At 44.0% G+C, this 20,057-nt stretch overlaps 1 protein-coding gene across 16 annotated transcripts in view; it reads right to left on the reverse strand.

The window, feature by feature from the left end:
• CELF4 (CUGBP Elav-like family member 4) overlaps positions 1–20,057 on the reverse strand; it is a 702,112-nt gene that overhangs the window by 81,107 nt on the left and 600,948 nt on the right. For all 16 annotated transcript variants that reach the window (XR_006016178.1, XR_006016177.1, XM_042028752.1 and 13 more), the window contains exons 5-6: positions 19,539–19,618; positions 718–861 (exon numbers count right to left, since the gene is read on the reverse strand). Coding sequence is in view for 14 of the 16 variants with exons in the window: in XM_042028752.1 (XP_041884686.1) it covers positions 718–861; positions 19,539–19,618 (224 nt within the window). In the remaining 2 variants the exon portion in view is untranslated. The remainder of the gene's footprint in view (positions 1–717; positions 862–19,538; positions 19,619–20,057) is intronic.

Here is a 20,057-nt window from a genome sequence, read left to right on the forward strand (position 1 = left end):
CCTCTACCTTCCTCCAAAATATCTGGCAGAGAATCCAAGTTACCTGAACCTGATCTTGTCTTCCAGATCCTTGTTAATTGTAGCCCAGGGAAAACAAGTAATGCTAGAGGCATCAGTTTCAGAGGATCATCAAGAACCCAGGTCCCTGTACAGTCACATTTTCTCAGGGTCCAGGTTTCCCAGTGTGCTTCAATCATACTGTCCGGGGCAGCAGGACTCTGTGTGGGCATATGTCTGTGTGTACATTTTATTGCTATCTACCATGCTTTGTGAACCTAAAAGCTTTTCTCTCAACAGCTGCTGTTTTATCCTGTAGTCACTCCAGAGGTATCCATGGCATTGCAAGGTGCAGCAGGGGAATGGTGACATGGGGCAGAGAACTGGGATGAACTGAGAAGGCTTGTTTTTTTCCAAATCCTCAAAGGGTAGTTATGCTTTTATTTGACAGCAATGGCTTAGGCCCCATAGGAAGCGTTTTCATGGGTCTACACATGACCACAAGTTACTGCTACAGCACTTTTGAGACCTCTTAGAGATTCCCAGAGTCTACCCTGGATGTCATGGCTAATTTTTACTCCCATCATGTAACCAGTTTAACAGATAAGCCACCGCTTCCTCTTCTGCTGCGGTTTTTTGTCCACTCTCATGTGTTTTTGTGCATTTCTAGGTGATAGTCCCCCTCCCATGAACATGCAGAGAGACGGTGTCTATACTTACTGCCTGTGCATAGGCGCCATAAGCTCCGAACTGGATGGCCATGGGGTTGAACATGCCCATTTGTCCTGCCATTTGTTGCATGCGCCTCATTGTACGCTCCTTGTCCGTGTCCGCAAATTTCACCACCAGGCTTGAAGAGGCTCCCTGCAGCACAAGAGACAAAAGGAGACACACAGGGAATGAGCCTGATGCACACCAGCTCATCAATCCATGCATCTAACACAGATTTAGTAGAACAGGATCCAGGTGCTTATTTTTTCCATGCAACCTGTCAGGTTGTTGATTTTGACCCTTGCATGAGGGTGAGAGCATCAGGAAATAAAGGACTGTGGAGGGTGAATGCCAGCAGCCTGGTTCCTAGTTTCCTCCAAAATTCAAGCTTCTAGGCTGTCATTTATGTTTTCTCGGCAAAAGTTGTTGCCTTTTTCTCCTTGCTCTTTCAACCTTCAGGCCGAGGATGTTGTCCTCATCAGAGGACAAAGATCTGGGCACAGTCCAGCAAAATGTAGGAGGCTTTGCTGGAGGAATGTGGTAGGATTTGCGGACCAATTTGTTTTGGTGGAATGCGTGAGCTCTCTGCATTCCAGACCCCTGAACTGGATCACCTTTTCACAATGCTGTGTCTTGTAAACCCCCAAGTCCATTGAGAACTTCCTGCCCAGCCTTGGAGATGGGAATCAGTATGCTGGGCAGGGTGTATATGTCATCATGAAACAGCATGTCTTCAGCACTGCTAAATTAAGGCAGCAAAATAGTACTGCATGGACCTGAGCTTCCTCTCCATGAACAGTGGGAAATAGAGGCTACCACAAAAGAGCCCACACATTTCCAGGGAAGATTTGCAATATGAGGATTATGTCTGCAGTCAACACCAGTGCACAACTATGGATGATCATCAGAGCTGTCTCCAGAAATCTGTGAAAAATGTAGTGCTTTTGGGATTGAAAGAAATCCCTCTCCTTCCCAAAACCAGATGAAAGGCCAGTAGCTGCAATCCTTGTATTCTGACAGGAGGCAGAGATGGGAGGAAGTAGATCTACTTAATAAGGAAGGCATTGGTGTTTTTTGGTCTGTCTCCAAGGAAGTCCAAACTTCATGGATTGGTTGATTCGCCACAGGGTGGCCTCCCCAGGGGTAGAGGAGGTGTAGGGGAGGGACAGTCTGGCTGCAGCCCTGACAGCAGTGGACAGCTGCCTCAGGAACAGGGCTGCACTCAGCCTGGGGAGATGGGCAGGTGAGCTGTCAGGAGACTGACAAGGGGCAGCCGAAATCCTTGTGCTCCCATGGCTTCTGTTTTGATAAACTGGTATTCACTGGTGGGAGTACTGTCAGTGAGGAAATCACCAGCTCAGCCTCTGGCTGTGGCAGTACAGGAAGAACAGCTCCATGCCAGAGGAACTGGACTGTTGCAGGACCCTCATCTTCCTGTCAGAGGTGGAATTTCCTGGGATTGCACAAGGAGAATTTTATTAACCGGCTTACATACTCTCCTACGTACGTAACCAGAAAAAATAGCCTTGGTGAAAGCAGAATTGCTCTGCTACAAATTGGAAAGAGTGCAGTAAACCACAGCTATAGATGTACATATATGTAAGTCTAAGCTATACATATTCAATAGCCTCTTCAGACCCTCAGTTATGAATAAAGACTTGAGGAATTAACCTGCTAAAAAAAGACCCCAACAATCTAACACCACACAATGAGCGATGTTCCCTTGGATTAGCAGTCTGTTCTAGGAGAAAGTGATTTTCATCGGCAAAGAATCTTTCTTTTTGACCTGTTAGTCTCTCTCTAATAAATCTATAACCTGCTCACACAATGTGGTGAAGAGCAAGGGTTTGAGAGAAGTGCTTCAGGAAAACAAAGGGATGCAGAGATGAATGCTCCATTCAAAGATGGAGAGCAATCTTCAGCAGTTATTATAAAACCAAAACAGAAGGGGGAGTGGAGGAGAGGAGAGAAAAAAAACTGTAGCCAAAATTCCCCTGCATTTCTGTTGAAGGCTGGGTGGCTTTTAATTTTTCGTTAGATCACATGATGCAGATATTGATCCTTCCCCAAATCACACTCTTAATTGCAGCTCATCGACAAATGAATATTTTAATGCATACATTTCCTGCTAATTATCACCTGGACCAGTTCTTAATTAGATTTCAACACTCATTTAATTAACCCTGATCCAAGAGACTGTTTGGTAACTTGAATCTAATGATTTAAACCTATTTGCAGCTGTATTGGAGGGAGGCACTGGTCCACAGCAGATTAGGCTGTTCAGAGCTGCTGTTGTGATTTGCAGAGCAGGGGCTGCATCATGACGGACACAATGCAGGACGGAGGATTTTGAAACTGAGTAAGGTGGATACATATTCATCTCTGCAAAATGGGTTTTGAAGATGTGACCTGCTCTTGTTAGCACAACAGAGAAGTGTAAGTAAGTTGGTGTCTTCTTCCTTCTCCTTTTCTTTTGATCTCTATTTGCCCTGGAAGTCTCAGGGCCAGAGAATTGCCTCAGGCAGTTGCTGATGCCTCACACTGTTGAAAACCAAGCTATTGTTGTAGATGGCATCATGAAAACATGGGTAACTTCCACATGAAGTGCTTGCCCCTGGAGTGTTCTTGCCTTCTGATGTGAGTCATAGTGACTGCACAGCAGCTGTTTGACCCAACGGGATCTCATATTGCCTCCTAAGAGATGTTTTTCTGGGTTGCCTGTCGCAGCAGGACTTCAGGCCTCTTTGAACATTGCTATCATATACACAGGGCAGAAAGGCCGTGGGCAAATAGATGCAAGCTAGAACACACACTACAAAGAAAAAAGAGAAAAAAGAAGAGATTTTTTTTAGGAGTGCCCTGCAATGAGATGTGCATGTAAGCGGTTAAAGATGTGTAGCCAGTAGAGATGCTGCACTGCTCTTGAATTTGAAGACTGACCTTGGGATTGATGCTTTCAGTATGTGGTTCCTCATGTGCAGCTCTTTCATGTGGCCCAAAGGAAATCAGGCAGTAAACTGTATCAGATCAGCCAGTGCAGGACTTGTAGCAGTGGAGCCAGATACTGCTTTTCATATACAGCAGGACAAGGCTACTTTCTACTCCAGTGACTTCTACTAATCCACTGGAAAACAACAGAAATGCTCCAGAATGGGCCAGATTTTCCACAGGGTAAAAATGCTGCAGCCCTTCACCTGGGCTATTTATTGCTTCCGTGAGGAGTTAAACTGTGGTGTAAATCAGCTGTTGTCTGCTGACAAAGGCAATAGGTCCTGTCTGCTCTGTCATTTACTAGTAATACATAATCTCCTTGCTCTCTCTGGTTGTTGGACTGGACCCCATATTTTGCCAAACCCCAAGAGAGTTACACTGGGTAAGTCAATAAAGTTTGAGATGTACTTCTGCATTTTACCGAGGAAAGGACCTGTTTATTTCTCTACCCTGCAGACCCACAGGCAGAAGAGACTATCATGAAAGTGAGTATTCCTTCTGGTGCCTCTGCAATAGGCTGCTTGGAGTCAGAATTTATCTCTTTTTCCATCAAATCAACCTCCTTTTTCAAGGTCCTTTGATATCTACTGATGAAAAGAATGATAAGGGCTAAGTATTATTATGCTTTCCCTATTCTCTCTTGGGCCAGCAAGTCTACTTAATATGACTATCTTGCTTCCCATCCCCCTCCCACACATGGTAATGAATTTCTCCCCTTAGTCAGCAGAGTCAGGTACTCTCTAGGCTGGTGGGGTGAGGGAAAAGATGGAGGAAAAATCACTCTGTGCCACACTCACTTTGTAATCCCTAATCAGAGTCCTCTGTGGGAAAAACTAATTTCCCAGCCTGTCTTGACGTGTGAAATAAAGTCATTCTTGAAAACAGTAGCTTGACAGGTCGCTTGTGAAATTTCATATTCAGCTAAAAATAAAATATCCATCCATTGATATTTCATTTAAAGGCAAAGGAAAACAAATCTATTGCCTGGTTGTTGGAACTGTTTCCCATTCGATACAGTCTTCGAAATGGAGTGTATACACAAATTAAGTAAAAGCCTTTCAGGAGCCCAAACATTACTGCCCAGCATCAGGGAAAGTTCACAGAATTACAGAATCAGCTAGGATGGAAAAGATCTTTGAGATCATTGAGTCCAACCTGTGACCAAACACCACCGTGTCAACCACACACATCCAGTCTTTTCTTAAACACTTTCAGGAACTGTGACTCCACCACCTCCCTGGACAGCCCATTCCAATGCCCAATCACCCTTTCTGTGAAGAAATTCCTCCTAATGTCGAACCTTAACCTCTCCTGGAGCACCTTGAGACTGTGTCCTCTTATCCTATTGCCTGGGAGTAGAAATTGACCCTCATGTGGCTACAGTGTCTTGTCAGGCTGTTGTAGAGAGTGATGTAGAGGTTTCCCCTCAGTCTCCTCCAGGCTAAACAACCCTAGCTCCCTCAGATATTCCTTACAGGACTTAATGCTACCCTTCACCAGCTTCATTGGCCCTTTCTGGACACAATCCATCATCTCAATGTCCTTCCTAAACTGGGGGGCCCAGAACTGGACACAGTACTCAAGGTGTGGCCTAAGCAGTGCCAAGTACAGAGGAAGAATGAATTCCTTGGTTCTGCTGGCCACACTGTTCCTGGTACAGGCCAGGATGCCATTGGCCTTCTTGGCCACCTGGGCACACTGCTGGTTCATGTTCAGTCGGCTGTAGACCAGCACCCTCAGGTCCATTTCTGCCTGGCTGCTGTCCAGCCACTCTGTCCCCAGCCTGTAGCACTCCAGGGGGATATTGTGGCCAAAGTGCAGGACCCAGGATCCCATCTATTGTTGGATTCAGCCCATCAGCCTATCCAGGTCCCTCTACAGAGCACTCCTACCTTTCAACACTCCCCCACAACTTGGAGACACCTGCAAATTTGCTGATGGTGGACTCAGTCCCCTCATCCAGATCATCAATAAAACAGGACTGGGCCAACACAGATCCCTGGGGGACACCACTAGGGACTGGCTGCCAACTGGATGTGGTACCATTTACTACCACGCTCTGGGCCTGGCCATCCAGACAGTTCTTAACCAATAAAAGAGAGTGCACCTGTCCAAGCCGTGGGCTGAAGCTTTTCCATGAGAAAGTTTTGGGAGATGATGTTGAAGGCTTTGCTGAAGTCCAGGCAGACACATCCACAGCCTTCCCCACATCCACCAGATGGGTCATCTGGTCATAAAAGGAGATTAGGTTGGTCAGGAAGGACCTGCCCCTCCTAAATCCATGCTGGCTGGGCCTGATCTGCTGGCCATCCTGTAGGTGCCATGTGACCTCACTCAAGATGATCTGTTCCATAATCTTGCTGAGGGGGACTGAGGTCAGGCTGAGAGGCCTGTGGTTTTCTAGACCCTTCTTTCAGCCCTTCTTACGGATGCGTGTCACATTGCCACCTCCAGTCACCTGGGATCTCTCCAGTGAGCCAGGACTGATGATAAATGATGGAGAGTGTCTTCACGAGCTCACCCACCAGCTCCCTCCTCACTTTAGGGTGGATCCTATCTGGTCCCATAGACTTGTGAGCATCTAAGTGGCTCAGCAGGTCTCTAACTGCTTCTGTTTGGATTACAGGGGAGCTGTTCTGCTTCCTGCCCGTTTACTGTCTCAGGTGTCCAATTGCTTCTCCATAGAACATTATTCCTAGGAGAAGTTCTGTGAAGGTCTAGCCTTGCAGAATATATGCCTGAATTTCCTTTTCCTTTCAGCCGTATAAATCTGCTCTGATTCAGTAGGTTACTAGTCCCCACAGATGATTAGATACCTTTTTCCTTCAAAACTGATTAATCTGGGCCTAATTTTACAAAGTCATTAAATTGTGTTTCACTTTTAGCTTAGTGAATCTCCTGCTGGAGGCAAACATACATTTAAGTACTTTAACACAAGGGTCTCTCATATAGGTGGACTTTTACATCTTTGTTAGCTCAAATGGAGCCAGGTACAAGTTCTGGGCCAAAAATATTTTTAAAAAGTTTGTTGCATTAAAGTTCCAGTGACTAAAGCTCTGGAGTATAAGAGATCTGAATGTTCAGGTCCTATAAAATACCTTCCAAAATGTCAGCCATGAACATGAAGATGCTTAAATGAGTAGGTGCTGCTGGATGCTTCGTTTTTGGGCAATGGGTGTGTTCCTAAGTGTCACCACAGAAATGGGTTTGCTTGCGGTAGAAATTTTGCCTTAGCACTTCCTTTGTGGCTACAAAGCAGAGCTGGGAGGATGTTGACCTTCAGCAAGACAATCAGGGTAATATTTCCACACAAGGATCCTTGATGTTAAGGTCCAAAAGCCAAAGGAGGATTTCTTTGCTTTGGGCTCTGTTATCTCAGGGCATTTGGTATGATGTCCCTTAAGTCTGAAAACAAATTTGGATTTTTTTGGAAATGCCTATGCAGCTCTACTGAAAAGAGGGCTGCTGAATTAGACAGTGGGGTTTGACCCCAACCTGGGATTTTAGTCAAGGAAAAAAGAAACTACTGTCCAATTAAACTGTAGAGCAGTGGGAATTTCAGCTAGGCAGAAATGTAATTACCCAGGCTGGAAGGTGACCAAAAGACCAGGACTAACATCCCTCCCATCTTGTGAAATATGTTGTTTTTCTGCACTCAGGGCTTCAATTTCATGTCTCATCTGAAAGATGAGTAGGACAGCAGTCACTAGGAGCTATTTCCACTGTATAGTCCTGAGAGCTGGTTTAGACACACTTGAGAGTGACAGAGATGGAGAGGGGAAAGGAAGCATTCATCCAGGACTGTAGTGATGGACCCTTTGATAATACTGCTCCCTCAATAGAGGAGATTCTTCATGCAATGTCTAAGCAGAGAGAGTTGCTGCAGGTACTTCCCTTCACAGGTCTCCAGAGCCGTTAATTTATTTGGAGTGGAAGCTTGATTTAGGTTTTATTTGCCCATACACTACTTACCAGGTATCTCTCAGAGCTAAAGTTATTGCTTTCCACAGGGCAACAGAATCATTGAGTCCTGGTGTCAGTGTACCCAGTTCTAATTAGGAAGAACTCAATATATAACCCAGGTGTTTGTAGGCCTCTCGAATCAAATCCAGATATCTGAAAAACCTAAACTTAAAAGCCGAGTTCTTCAAGCACTTCTGCATTTTTCAGCTCAGTCTATGAATGATAAAAGTCCTCACAAAATCATTCACTTTCCTTAATGCGTTATGAAACGGAAGGCGTGGCGGCCTGTTAATCCCCTGATTCTGTACGTTCCCCCTGTTCCCTCCCTAGCCTTGGCCACTGCCTCGGTTTCTCCCTATTTGCTCCTGTACCCCAACCCCGCCCAGGGACCGCCCCTGGGCCCCTGACAAAACCACCCCGCACCCAGACCACGTTGTCTCTCTGCCTCTGAACATTTTGGGGACAAGGTGTGATTAAAGCCATCTCAAACCTTCATGGGAGACCCTTCTCTACCTTCTTTGCCATCTACTGCGTTGTAACGCTGCTGGCTGCCAGAGCCAGATCACAGGGCTGTCCGAAATGGACTCTGGGATGTGATTAATGGCATGGCCCTAGGAAACCCTCGCTGAGCTCTCAGGCTGCAGCAGCCTGCTAGGCAGAGTCCAGCGGTTACAACAGGAAGGTATTGTTGTACCAACAGACTCGAAATTCTTTCCTGCTATTTAGGACTATGAAATAAATAAATAATTCTTCTTTTGTCTATTTGAAGAAAAACTTAAAATCCAGAATCCAAAAGAAAATGTTGTAAATTTCCCCTTTCCAATAAGAGTAGTTTGGAAGATTAGGTATGTTTAGCTCCATATTAACTAAATAATATACTTCCCCTGAATATATCCTTACACCAAAAAAAAAGCATAATTTTTAAAATAAATATTATTACTATTCAGGAAGTCCTTGATAGCTGCAGCATAGAGCCCCATGAATGATCTTTCCATTCAGTTACACACGCAAGGATGAAAATAAGAGAAGTGGAATTATTCCAGAGTCATAAAGTGAATTGACTATTGTCAAAGTGCAGTAGCATCTCAACCAGGAATGGAGCTCCTGATGCTTCAGGACTCTGCTCACAAGAGCTCCACACCTCTTTGGCAGGTCAGGATGAGGACATGAACAGCCTCCGATGACTGGGGAAAAAAAAGAGATGTTGAGGAAGGGCTGGGGAGCTGGGCAGATACATTTCAGCTGTTCATGTGACACAGAACATTTTCGTGGCACTGTGTTGCCAACAGCCTGCACATGACTGTGCATCCCAGATCCCTGTCATGCTGCAAGACTCCAGGCTATTGTGGTGTAAACCATGTTGCCCAACTGAGATAGTAAAAGATTTGAATTTCTGCAGCATATTTAAACAGAAGATCCCCAAGCACTGTCCAGCCATGGCTTGGACCAGATGAGCTTTAAAGTTCGCTTCTAACCCAAACTTTTCTACGATTCCATAGTTAATTGAGAAAATATTCTGCTTTCAGGGAGGTATCACCCATGCTTTCATATAGAGAAACAAATGGTCAAGTGAAGACGTGAAATGGTGTAAATTCAGTGAAGCTCTCCTGGCTTTTGGTGAAACAAGAAGTTGGTTTATGTTGAAGGATCTGCCCTTGCTGCGTTCCACCCCACTAAGACTGAAACCTGTGACCTTCACAAACACTGTTCCTGTGAGCACCAGCCAGACGGACATTTTGGGATGGCAAGTTCAGCATGTTCTTCTACATGATTTCACTTGCCAGTGGACATCTGAGGTGGAGACATTGGTGTCTGGTAGGATGCTTTACATTCATGAATTTGTGTGAGCTTCAATTGAGTCTTATTTGAAAGTCATTGTTTTGATCTAAATACATCTTTGTCTTCTAAAGATTCATTTTGAGCTTTGGAAAACCCATTTGGGTAACAACTCCTGCACCACCTAATGCTATGTTTTGGACAGGGATAGCAATCTATCAGTTCCTAAGATCTTTCTGTTTTCCTCACAAGAATGTGTGTTATCAATCCAGACCACACACCTGAGCAAGGCTGGGAAGGAGTGAATTAATGGGAAAAAATGAGAAGCATCCAGCGTGACTTAATGCTGATCCAGAGCCTACTTAACTATGTAGGAAGTTCCCATGGATATAAATGAAGCTTAGATCAAAAGATACATGAAGAGAAAAGGAGGAAGAGAGATATACCCCCAAATCAAGCAGAGAGGTAAAGACAATGCTGACATCTTTAATCCTTATTAGAGGAAGGTGGTGATGCCCAGCGGAGCTACCTCCAGTAGGCCAAGAGCTCCCTTGGCAGCCAGGGACTGTTTTATGTCTCCCAGGCTGGAGGCTTATCAATGTCTCTGCTATCCCAGAAATGTCATTGCTTATGAATTATTTTAGCCCCCACACGTCCTAATCTCACCCAGAGTAGACAGAGTGGAGCAAGAATTGCAGGGGCTGCTGTTATCACCAAGATCTGGGCAACTCTCAGCAGTTGCCTGATCCTGTTCCTGCTTTCCCATGGCCACCTCCACACCTGCTGATTTAATGTCCATCTCCCACTGGACCCATGAAGGGATGGGTGGGTGCCAATTAAATTTTTTTTTCTAGAATGAAGTAGTGTCACTCACAAGCAGTTATTGCTTGTGTCCCATTTGGAGGCGGTGAATGCTGTGGGTCAGAGGGAGCAGAGAAGCCCAGGGAAGATGTCCAGTGATGCCTGTCATGTCCCACAAGTCATGTCAATGTCCTGGGGGATGACTGTGTGGTTTTGGAGATGTAACCAGAGAAGTGAAGGCTATCTTTGGTGCCAGCATGATTCACACACCCTGTCAGGCTGCTTGGATTTCTACTCTGGGACCCAGAAACATGATAATGAGTTAATTTATGAAACTATGGGAGAGGCAGGTAACACAGTCTTACAATTTTATTTTTTATAGGAAGAATTAAGGGAAATGATGGCAACACTGGGAAGCTGCTGTCCCAAAGCTTGTAGAATCAGCAGTGTTGATGGAGGTGATGGGATGGGGTCTATGAGGTTTATTCCCCCTCCATCAGAGCCTACTGCCCAAAGGAAAGCAAAAATGGGCTATCAAGAGTCACTGGACTTCGGTGGTAGAAGTGGCTGCAAACTAACATGTAGGTATTACATATCCACTGCTTTTTTCATCCTTAAGGACAGCATACCTTTATAGATGGTGTTTAAGTAGCATATTCAAAAAATCATTCATTACTGGAAAGAGGGCCAGGCCTGCTGCTGGTGAGTTATGAACGGGTTCCTAAGGTATTACTATTTTTTCATAGAAGGAATGGGTGTGCCATGCTTTGCCCTGAGTTAAACAAGCCAGCCTCTGTGTTACACAAAGGCATTGCAAGGAGTGTGTGTTCTTTAGGGAGTGCAAGATCAACAGAAAAGAGGAAAAAAAAGGGTCAGAGTCAACATCTCCAGTTTCATCCATCAACTTCTCTAACATCAATAGTGTAAAACCAGGCCTCAGCCTTCTGCATTAATCTGGACAGGAGGACTGGCTGTGATGGTACCTCACTCTGCCCTAGACTTTGTGACTTTGGGCAATTAGCTTTCAGGCAAAATCAGGTATGAATCATGACGGACACTTAGATGCTGGAATGTCATCGACCTTCAGCCTGGACTACCTTTGAAAATCTCTTTATGTTTCTGTGGTCATGTAAAAGAAAAGCCTAATGCATTTTCCATTTCCTATTTTAGTTTCAAGAAGAGGGGGCTCAAGGGGAGACCTCGTGGCCCTCTACAACTGCCTGAAAGGAGGTTATAGAGGGGTGGGGACTGGTCTTTTCTACTATGCTTGCAGTGGAAGACCAGAGGAAATGGCCTTAAGCGGAGACAGGGGAGATTCAGATTAAATATTAGAAAACTATCACTGTTAGGGTAGTCAGGCATTGGAATAAGTTGCTCTGGTGGAGTCAGCATCCCTGGAGGTATTTAGGGGGCATCTGAGTCTGGCACTGGGTAATGTGGTTTAGGAGTTATAATGGTGGTGCTGGGTTGATAGTTGGACTTAAAGATCTCTTCCAACTTTGATGCTTCTATGATTCTGTGATTCTATTTACCCTGACAGCCTGAGGGGCTCAGTGACTCTCTACTGTCTCTCACATGGCTTTTATTAATTGAGGACTTGAGCCCATGCTGGAATCTCAATGAGAGTAAATTTTGTTGGTTAATTAATACTCTGAATCGTGGTCTGGTTAATTGTTACCTGTTTATACTATGGGTTTGTCTATGGTTCTCTTCAAAACTAGGATATTTTGAAGACATTTCTGGGAAGTGAGGTGGTGAACTGAAGGCTTCAGTTTTGATGTTCTTAATTCTGTGTTTTCCAGATGTCAATAAATATTAAGATTTAGATTGTCAAGTGTTCACCGGTTATTACTTTTCTCCTGGAACCAGGAAAAGGAACTGCTGTCACTTGGCTAAGAACAGGCTAAACATATAGATTAATTATGTAAAAGACTAGTTTACTCCCAGACATTGTAGTATTGCTTCTTTTGCTTCTCTCATGTGTGTTGTCTATTATAGAGACATTCACATGATCTAATTGCAGCTATTTTGGGCACCAATTCTAAATCCTCAGCTACTCAAGACAGTCTCTCTCAGGTCCTAGTCCCTCTCCATCAACTGTAACAAAAGTGTAGGTGACCTTGAAGTTTTATACTTTGACTGACACTTTGAAGTAATTCATCCAGCCAGGTTAACCCCGGCCTGTAGTTAGTAAACTGCTGAGTGTAGGAACTGTCCTGTCAGAGGTTTTTATGGTGTTTAGCACACAGCAATTTCCTCTAGGAACAACAGTAATCACATTTCCAAGAGTAGTAGTCTGAGAGCATGTCTACTAGAGTTTCTAGGAGGGTGAAAAGAACGTTCTAGTTGATGTGAGACCTGCAAACATGAAGCTGTGGCTCCACACACCCAGCTCACAGATTTGGATGTCTTCCTGAAGAATGTATCTTGCTGGAAATGGAATGCGCTGCAAGTTTTAAACAGCAGCCTAACTACCCCAACTTTGTGGGAATGACAAACCCTTCTGAGCACTAAAGGCTGCCATGAGCCTGAGGGGAGAAGGGGAGTGTGCAGCTGGATGTGTGTGCGTATTTGTGAAGAAGGGAGGAGCGATGAGGAAAGTTTCTCCTATGAAAGAAATGATCTAATTTGAAGCAAGTCCCTCATGGGAAGAGCTGTGACAGAGGCTGCTCTGTTCCTGTTAATTTTCACAGTGCAGCTGTCAGCGGGTCTGTAAATAGTACTCTGCGAAGCCAACACTTCCTATCCACACATCAACCATTCAATTAACAGAAGAACAGAAGAAGGAAATAAAGTGCACCACAGCCTTCTATCACGGCTTTGATGTTTTCCAGCAATTTATGAAAGTGTACACAAATCTAATTACAAGCCCCACTGCTTCCCATTTACATGGAGCTCCTCAAGTTCAGAGCTGTTTATATCAAAATAATTGTTAAAAATACCTCAGCTGATCTACAGCGTTGTGGCCCCCCACTCACCGGAGCCACCAGGCTGCTCCTCCCAGGGACTTCCTGCCAAGTCAGCGGTTTGGTGCAGCCTGCTCCTGCAAAATCAGTTTCCCCACCACTCTGTGAGCACAGCACCCGTACTGCAGCTTCATTGTGCCCACAAAGGCCCATTTTCCTCCTTTTCTCCACCTGCTCAGAGCTGCTTCTGCAGACTCTGTGCTGCTTTCCCCTCCACTCCTAATTCACCTAAATATTCCTCTGCTGTGTTGGTGGGGGGTGAGCACAGCTGCTCAGCCAGTTTCCACAGTGGGGCTGTGTCTGAAGGCAACTTCACAGAGCTTTGCAAAGTCGTAGCTGCACCACGGGAATGCACAGCAGTAACAGCAGCCATGATTAGTGTGAACTTGGGGTGGTTTCCTTGGTGGGGTGCCAGACGGAAGATGAGAACCCCCATTTGCCATTAGTTTGAAAGAGGCCACTGCACAGGACGAAGACACTTGTAAGTCCTGGTTTAGTGCCAGGCATCTCTGCCCATGCCAGAGTGGTGGAACTAGATGATCTTTAGGGTCTCTTCCTACCCAAACCATTCTGTGATTCTATGATTCTTGGGGCAGTGATAATCTCATAATAACGTCACTCTTACTTGATAAGCCAAATAGGTGACAAATTCCTTTATCTTAATAATGGCAAAAAAACTCTCTTACCCTATGAGGGGATAGATTCTACATTGTCTAAGGAAAGAAAGCAATTCTTTCACCTATGTTTGGCTGGGAATTTTTGTGCTATGGGTGGACTTCCAGGAAACATGATAGGCAGAGGCTCAAAATCAACCTTATTCAAGGTGTTATGCCATTCATGTTTTCTTGATTAATAAAAAGTGTAAAATACAAAACTAGAGAGCTAATCCATATGTCATCTAACAAAACTGAGCAATAATTGCATAATTTAATGTAGGTGGTTCCTGAACAGAGATTTGAAGTTGTTTTTGTCATTTGTGTTGATAAGAGCTGCGCAGAAAAATATTGAAATGAAAGCCCCCAAGTTAACAAAGTTGTGCATTGCAACACTTCTGTTTCTACAAAGTTTGACTAAGCTGAATCTTTCTCTGAAAGGCAGATGTCTGCTCAGTTCTTGTATCCAAGTCTCACATTTTCCCTTTTCACAAAACCAAGGATTCCATCTGAAAAATAGTTTTCATGGAAGATGTTCAGCCAGCTGTACATAGACTTGGGATGCTATTGCCTGGATGCAGAAGAAATACAGTGTTTTGCCCAAGCTGCTGCAGGCTTCAATAGTAAAAAGAAGACAGGATTTGGCCTGTGTGGTGGGGGAAACCACCTTACAGAAGTCTGGAGGTCCTAATGGCCTTAAACACCATTAATTAAAGAAAGATATAGAATTAACATAGTGCTGACAATTCGTGTGCTATGCAAGTTCACAGCACATCTAATGGAACAGGAGTCAGGGGACTGTGCTGCAGGATGGCTGGTTTCTGAATCCCAAATTGCTTTATCTGGGCAACAAACATCCAGGACATTTTTCAGATCTCCCTGTATTGCATGTAAAGTTAAGTATTCACTCTAAGCTGCACTGGTTTTAGCTTTAGTTTTTAAGCAGTACTGGTCCTTTTTTCACTCTAAGTTGCACTCTGGATGAAGAATCACTATTTTGGAGCTGGAGGACCATAATAAACTGATGCCTGAAATTAGCTAAAAAGCACACTTCTATTTGGGCTTGCTTATTAGTTTGACAGGTTTCAAAATCTATTTCTGTAAAATAAAATTTATCCAGAGGTATCTATTTCCCTCTATTGATTATAATAGAAACTTAGACGACAAACTTAGATGACAACCTCTGACATTAGTTTCTTAACTTCTGGATGTCTCATATTAGGTTAGATGAGTCCCACCTTGGGTATTTAATCTAAGTCTGTTATTGAATTATCCAGTATAAAGGGACAGGCATGCCCAGAAGGTGATATTGCCCATCTCAGCACAGAAAAAAAGGAAGAATGCACAAATCTCTGGAAATGTGTTTCTCTCCTTTTTGCTGGAATCTTAGAAGATATTTAGAATAGATCACAAGCTTTCAGACTATTAAACATAAGTCAAACAAATCACACTCTCCCCTTCTTCTCACCCCTGTGCAGGAAATGTATACAGTAACAGTACCATTCTACCCCTTCCAGGAATGAATTCATAATCAAAGAAATTTTGAGTTGCCACAGTGGGTGAGATGGTGAAAAGGGTGCAACAATACTCTATTTCTTAACCCTGTGTAGTTTCTGGGTAGAATAATGGCTCCTGTGACTTAAGTGTGCATGATTCTGCCCCTCTACTCCACTCTCGTGAGACCCCTCCTGCAGTCCTGCATCCAGTTTTGGGGCCCTAAACATAAGAAGGACAGGGACCTCTTGGATTGAATCCAGAGATCACAAAGATGCTCAGAGGACTGAAGCACCTCTCCTGTGAAGACAGGCTGAGAGAGTTGGTGTTCAGGCTGGAGAAGAGAAGGCTCTAGGGAGACCTTATAGCAACTTTGAGTGTGTAAAGGGCCTGAAGAGGGGCTTTTGACAAAGGTCTGTAGTGACAGCACAAGGGTGAATGGCTTCAGACTGAAAAAGGGCAGGCTTAGGTCAGCTATTAGGAAAAAATTTTTTACTGTGAGGGTGGTGAGGCAGTGGAACAGGTGGCCCAGAGAAGCTGCAGATGCTCCGTCCCTGGCAGTGACCAAGGCATGGCTGGACAAGGCCTTGAGCAACCTGGTCCAGTTCAAAGTGTCTCTACTCATGCTAGTGGACATGTAGATGATCTTTAAGGTCCCTTTCAACCCAAACCATTCTATGATAGTTCTATGAATTGTGGAGAAGAGTTTGTTCTGTGTGGGTGGTTGGACAAGGCCATGTCTTAGATTTGTAGGATGTGTTCTGCAGAACGACTCTTCGACATTTGGCTGTTGCCCAGATATGAAGACATGGGGAGAAGGAGAAAACCAAGCTGAAGATGATGCCTATGAAGGAGCATGACTGGTAGGTAAGATGATAATATTGTCCACAGTGATTGAGAATGGAGGTGGAGGAGAGAAAAGACAGGTTTTGGGTAGAAAAGTTCAAGAGCTCTGTTTTATACATCTTGAGCTTGTTCTGACACCTAAACATCCACCAGAAGATGCTGGAAAGACAGACCAAGATTTTGGTTTGGACAGGAGTCAGTCCTGAAGCAGATAAGTTAGATCTGCAAGCTGTCACTACAGCAATAGCAGCTGAATTTGTGTTGGTGGATAAGGCTGTTAGGGACAAGGCTTGGATGAGGAAGGGAAGAGAATGATACAAGGAGACCTCTTTGCATCCCCATATGGATGGGAAACGGAGACAGGAGGGGATGGAGTAATCAAAGCTAAAAGTACAGGACATATAATTGTTATAAATATATTATGAATACAAGCAAAAGTACATAAAAATTACAATATCTTATAAAAGATGATATAGAGATCCAGTAAAACACTCTCATAAAGCTGATGATCTGGTAGAAAATATGATCTAAAAAGATGAAAAGGAAGCTCTCTTGACAGGTAGGTATAGAAGGAACTTTGTGCCTGCTCAAAATAGGGGATTTTGAGTAGCTTATTTCTAAAGGAAATGGATTGTGTAAAAATTGGAAAGCTTTAGGCTGGGTGGACCCTTAGGAGAAACAAGTGCCTTGCACAGAGAAATGGGCTTGTAATGGCTGGTCAGGTACTTGTCCAAGGTAAGGTTAATTAAAAAAAAAATAAGAAAGAAGAGAACTTTCATAAAAGAAAGTTTCCTATTGGAACTATTAGGCAACATATGTTGTGTGAACAGGAAGTCACAGTAGAGCAATAATCCTGACAGCTGTGGAGAAACAGGAGTCTGCCGCAGTAACGAACGGCTTGAGACCTGACGAGAATGGTGATGGATACCCTGTTGGTGGTACAAGAGGACAAACCAAGAGATGCTGAAATTGGCTGAACCACAGGAACAATGTAGAGTTGGCACTGCAACCGGACAAATGAGGCCAGTCCTAGCGGCGAGAGGAGTGGAAGGGGGCCGAAGGAAGATGGCAGCAATGCCCCCCTCCTTCCCAAGGACGATGGGCTGCACCTGCATCTCACCACGAGGTGGCTGCATTTCCCTGTGAACATCCAAGTAAGTCCTGAACGACGCCGCACACCCTGAAGTACCATGAAAACGAGAATGGGCACAGAGATCCCGGCAGGATTTGGCCTATCTCATTTGAAGAGCCTTAGAAATTTTGAGCCACTGTGGGAAAAACCTGTTGTGCTCCCTGCCTTACTGAGTGTTGGTCATTCTGCAGGTCCTCACGGGTCTGCAAAGATGTGGTAGCAGGGTTGCACCTCATGGGAGGAGACACAAGGGGATGCCATGGAACTCAGCTCATACTGAAGAGGAGGAAATTAATTTAATCCTTGCTTTTCCTGTGAACTAAGAGTATGTACTGAGGTTCAGCCAATCCATGGAAACTTGTGAAGCTGTGGAAGCTTGATTCTGACTCTGGGATGGGCATCTAGTATAGGTAAAATTGTGGTGCTTTTTCAGATGCCCATGTCTGGTTATTAAAGAATATTTCTTAATGAGTGTTTGAGTCAGATAAGGCAAGAGGACAAATGGTCCCACAAAACTGACCCATGAAATGGCCAAATTCTCGGGTGTTTTTTATATCCTAAGCTCAGGTGGTACTGCCAGGATGGAGACACAAGTTTTTTCCAGGTGGTTGTGAGATGAGTACGTTTTTGTTATCCACGGGGTTCTGAAAGTAGGAAGGGAAGGGGTTGGGGAAGAATGGTGATATTTTGGGTATACTAGATCTAGATAAAATCTTCAACTCTCCTTGGGTTTTTTCTGTTCTCTCATGTCTTCCTCTCACCTTTGTCACAGGAGTTTGCAGGATTTTTGGGATGAGCACTGACTTTTTATTAAACCTTTCTGTGGTACCACAATCCCTATTGAATTGAAATTCCTGATGTCAGCTTATAGACACTATTGTTTTGGGTCAAAGTTTGAAAGAAAGTCATTAGAAGTATCTCTTTAACCTGTCTCAGGAAAGACGTTCATAATATATCAGTATAGGATGTCAGCATCAAGCCCAACATCTGGTTTTATCAGAAGGAGCTTTTTAGGAAGAGACTCTTGAAAGTATTTAAGTACTTAAAAAAATGGAGACCCCATCTCTGAGGAGACTTTTTTTGGGTAGCGTCACGGGTAAACATATACCATTTTAAACTGATTTGTCTAAGATGCGGTTCCAAAAAAGGAGATCTTGATGGTTTGCTAGATTTAGAAACTGTTTTGCTTGTAAAGAATTTTCCATTTTCATCCCTGCAAAGATCTAGAGAAAATCTGTCGGGCCCACTTTAAACTTATTTGGATAAATTCATGAATTTACATTAGAGTCTCTTACTGAAAGGGAGATTTTACACTCTCAAATATTTTTAATTGAGCTTTCTTGTATCCTTTCCAAGTTGTCAGCATGCTTCTTAGCCTTCCATGATTTACACTGTGAATAATTAGTAATAAAAATAATACACTATTATAATAAACCAAAACAAGTTGTATCAGATCTTCTTCTTCTACTGACAGTGGAATGCCTTACATTCTTCTCTGTCTCATGATGGTGTACAAATATCTATCTGCATAGAAAATACAACCCCATTTCTGTTTTCTTGAACAATCAGTCTTGAAACCCCATATGAGTAGAAATTTTTGCCAGTGAAATGATCCCTCAGATGTTTCCTGGAAGATCCAGTAATTGGTCTGACACACTTTCAAAGGGCAGATATAGGGGACCACACTTATGCCTAGGTTGGTGGTTTTGCAGTAACAGTGAAAGGTGCCCATCACTGTGTGATTTGTCTCTAGCTCCTGCTACCACTACATGAACATGCTTCCCTCTGCTGAATGCTGGCAAAAAGTTCCTTATCCTTTGCCTAGGGGCAGGGATTCTTTGAGGAGAGAAAATGAAGAAACCCTTAGACACAAGTTTCTACTTGATTTATCCCTCTGAAACTTGAAAGGTTGTGCTAATGGCGAGTCTGACCCAAAGTTTTTGGCATGTGTGAACCATACGTCTTTTTTTCAGGGCATCAAAACTGCTGGTGACAAAACACAGCACCCGTTGGGGTTCTGTGCCTGTGAGGAATGACAGTGTCATCCCAGCCTTTTCACTGATGAGTTAAGCACACCCAAGGCTCTGGGCCTTCCTGGATGATGAGTTTCAGAGCACAGATAAATCATTTCTCCCCCTCAATCAGGCCACAGGGCAGCCAGAGCTGGCCCAATCCTCACTTGCCCATGTTACAGAGCTAGCTACTCACCGGCATTGTCTGGCTGCCATGCAAGGCATTGATGGCAGCTTGGGCCTCTGCATGTGAAGAGTATTTCACAAATGCACACCCTGGAAGAGGAAAAAGAAGAGCGTAAGAAAGTTTGCATGGATACCATGAAAGTCTATCTAGTTTAGTATCCTGTCCTCAGAACTGGCCAATAAATATGGTTTTGAAAAAAGTATAACAAAAAAACGTGTCCTGGTCCTTTCCAGAGTCCAGTCATCAGCAGACTGAGGACCTCTTAAGGCTAAGCTGCTTCCAGAATTCCCACACTGCTTGTAATAAGCACTGACAGACAAAAACTTAGCAAGTACATCTTGAATCTACCCATGTTTTGACCTCCACAGCTTTCCTTGGCAGAATCTTGCACAAATTTTACAATTTATTGGGTGGAACATCTGTTTCTTGTAATTGTATTAGACTTAATGCTGAGTGTTCCTCCCTCTGTGGTTATGAGAAACGGTATGGAAGCAAGTGTAGGTTGTTGGAAAGCTACGCATACTTGAT

This window comes from Corvus kubaryi, unplaced genomic scaffold (genome assembly GCF_017639235.1).
Source record: "Corvus kubaryi isolate FWS band 111438036 unplaced genomic scaffold, C.kubaryi_AGA036_p1.0 37308, whole genome shotgun sequence".
NCBI classification, from domain to species: domain Eukaryota; kingdom Metazoa; phylum Chordata; class Aves; order Passeriformes; family Corvidae; genus Corvus; species Corvus kubaryi.